General features: G+C 38.9%; 1 protein-coding gene across 4 annotated transcripts in view; it reads left to right on the top strand.

Moving 5' to 3' along the window:
* Positions 1-2,649, top strand: part of ADGRD1 (adhesion G protein-coupled receptor D1) — a 137,901-nt gene that overhangs the window by 73,975 nt on the left and 61,277 nt on the right. For all 4 annotated transcript variants that reach the window (XM_017734747.1, XM_017734746.1, XM_008634004.2 and 1 more), the window contains one exon: positions 956-1,029. In XM_017734747.1, the coding sequence (XP_017590236.1) occupies positions 956-1,029 (74 nt within the window). The remainder of the gene's footprint in view (positions 1-955; positions 1,030-2,649) is intronic.

The raw sequence follows: 2,649 nt of genomic DNA, 5'->3' as shown, positions 1-2,649 counted from the left end.
AGGTGGTGGGGTTTTTTACTTCATCCCCTAAAACAAGGAAAGCAAAACTTGATTATCTTTTGTCTTGACAGCAGAACTGTGTTGCAATAATCCCAGACCTGTTAATTCACCAGTGATTTTCTCGTGTTGAAGACTCTTGTAATTAAAAACTTGCCATAAAGTAGGGTCCACATAACGTGGGCTTTAGGGATTTATGTATTAGAAAGGGTTGAACAAACACTGGAAATCCTCTAGTTTGCATACTTTGTCTGTAACAAACTATTACTTCAATATAATTTGAATAATTTTGTCATCAAGCTCATGTAACAGAGTGGAAAATGGGATCTCAAAGCTTCTTGAGTAAAAGAGATTGAGTTAGTTGCTAAGCCTGTTTATGGAAGATAGAAATTATGTCATTATAATGCTGAGGTGTGCTAAAATAAAATCTTGAATTATGGCATTGCTCTTTCACTTTGAATGTATGTTTTAAAATAATTGCTATTGTGGAAAGAAAATGCCTGGGAGTTGGTCATTGTAATGCACATATTTCAGAGTTACTAATCGTAAAACGTGACATTTTTATTACGCAGTGAGAACAAACGATGAACAAAACCCAAAGAAGCCAAATATGTGCTGAAGAATAATGTCCCAATCCTGTAAAAATTAACCCATGTATTTGTGCTTATACACAATAAATGATCCTGGTTTGCTATTCACTTAAACGGGACACAGATTTCTCACTCAAAGTGGTACGAGGTTAATCCCAGTGTGTAAAATTAAGACTGAATACCAGGCTTTGCATGTTTGGAGCTTGTGTTAAAGATATGAAGGCTGAACAATTTTGCTGCCAGTTCTTGTGTGTTAATCTAGAATAAGTCTCTTGAAATTATTGTTGCAATGAGAATTTGAAATAGCTGAATAGTGGAATTTAGTCCTTTTTAAACATTCCTTCAGAGTTTATATTTTTTCCTTGCAGACGCCCAGACAATACAGCCAAGCACTAAATAAAAGTAACAGAGTTCATCTCTACTGTGCATTTCTGGATTATAGGTATGTTGCATAATTTCACATTCTTTAACTCGGTTTAATTAAATTACACTTACTTTGTGATGCTGTGTACCCACATTCTTCTTGCTTCCTTCTGTTCATGGAAATAGTTAAAGAAACGGAACCACTGGCTTACAAACCCCACAATCTGATTGTTTCTTCTTACCATAGATGGGAGACTTGTTATTCACAGACCCTGGCTTAGGTATGGAATTGGGAGCTGAAAACATTTTGTCATCAAAGTTGCAGACTGATACAAGTCGTGCTTATCTTGTTTTATGAGTGTGTCCACCTGGGCAGATGCTTGGATGTTTCAAGGTGGCAAAGCTCCAGCACAGCCATTCTTTTCACTGGATCTCTGCCTGTGTCACAGCATCATGTGAGATCAGAATTACAGAGCTGTGAATTTTGGCTAATGCATGGAATGGATAAATATATTATCCCTGAATGCAAATTAGAATTAAAGAGAAATAAATATCACCTAAAATTTCACTCAGAAAGTAAGAGCTATGGAAAAACAGTAGCTTTTTCTTTTATTTTATTTTTTAGCTCTGAATACATTTAATTTTTTTTTTCTTTTGAAACATGTTGCTCTTACTGAATTAATTGAGAAAGAATACAAATAGTTAATTTTTGATTTTGTGGGGATTAACAGTTTTTGAGCCATAACAGTGTAAGCCTAATTGCTGTAGCAACAGCCTGGGATGCTGTGATCCCTCCTGTACATCATGCACTTGGAAAGGTCACGGTAGTTGATTTATTGAAGTTTTGTTTCAAGTGTGTTGAACTGTCCCAGCTGTTGGCAGTTACTCGTTGTTATGGTTACCCACAAATTACAATAAATTAGAAGCAGATTTTAGTGAAGCAAATTAATATGGTTGCAGCATTGTTCCTGTACTGCTCTCCACTGGGGCTTGGGCCCTGGAGGCTTTGCAAGGATACAAACTTAAATACAAAATCTGTCCTTCCAAATCATCTTCATTTGTGCCAGGATGGTTTTATTCCCTAGTGCATGGTTGTTAATTTGGTTTCTGACCTACAACAGACTCTCTCTGACAACTCAAGGGGGTCCTGAAGGGCAGAAGTACGAGGTAATACCTATCTTTAAAACAGGCACTGAGAAGAGTACAGATCACTCAGCCTATCTGCAGGACTCAGAAAAACATCCAAAGCAATCAATAGTTACTGTCAGAGAGTGGGGTGGGTGACCTGTGGTGCCTGAATCCGTGGATCCCCTCAGACAAGAGCCTGAGGCTCCTGTGTCCCCACTCCACTCCAGGGCTGCGAGAGCACAGAGAATTCTGTCTTGCCCTGGCTCCAAGAAAAAACAAACTCATGAGGATCCCTGCTCAAAAAACTGCACAAAAAAAGCAACTGCATGAGGATCCTGCACAGCCCTGAGCCCAGACCACACACCCTGCCCAGCCTTACCCACACCTGAGGGTGAAGTGACAAATCTGACAGCGATGGGCCACTGGAATATGTGCTCAATCAGCCTGAATTACTTTGACAGGATGAGTGTGACTGTGGGTAAGGGTAGACAGCACAGAACACACACTGATTTTGGGGGGTTTTGCAAGATTCTTGACTTGTCTAATACTACAGTTCTCAGAATACAGAAAT

This window comes from Corvus brachyrhynchos, unplaced genomic scaffold (genome assembly GCF_000691975.1).
Source record: "Corvus brachyrhynchos isolate BGI_N302 unplaced genomic scaffold, ASM69197v1 scaffold114, whole genome shotgun sequence".
In the NCBI taxonomy this organism is placed as follows: domain Eukaryota; kingdom Metazoa; phylum Chordata; class Aves; order Passeriformes; family Corvidae; genus Corvus; species Corvus brachyrhynchos.
This window is presented reverse-complemented; position numbering and strand designations above follow the sequence as displayed.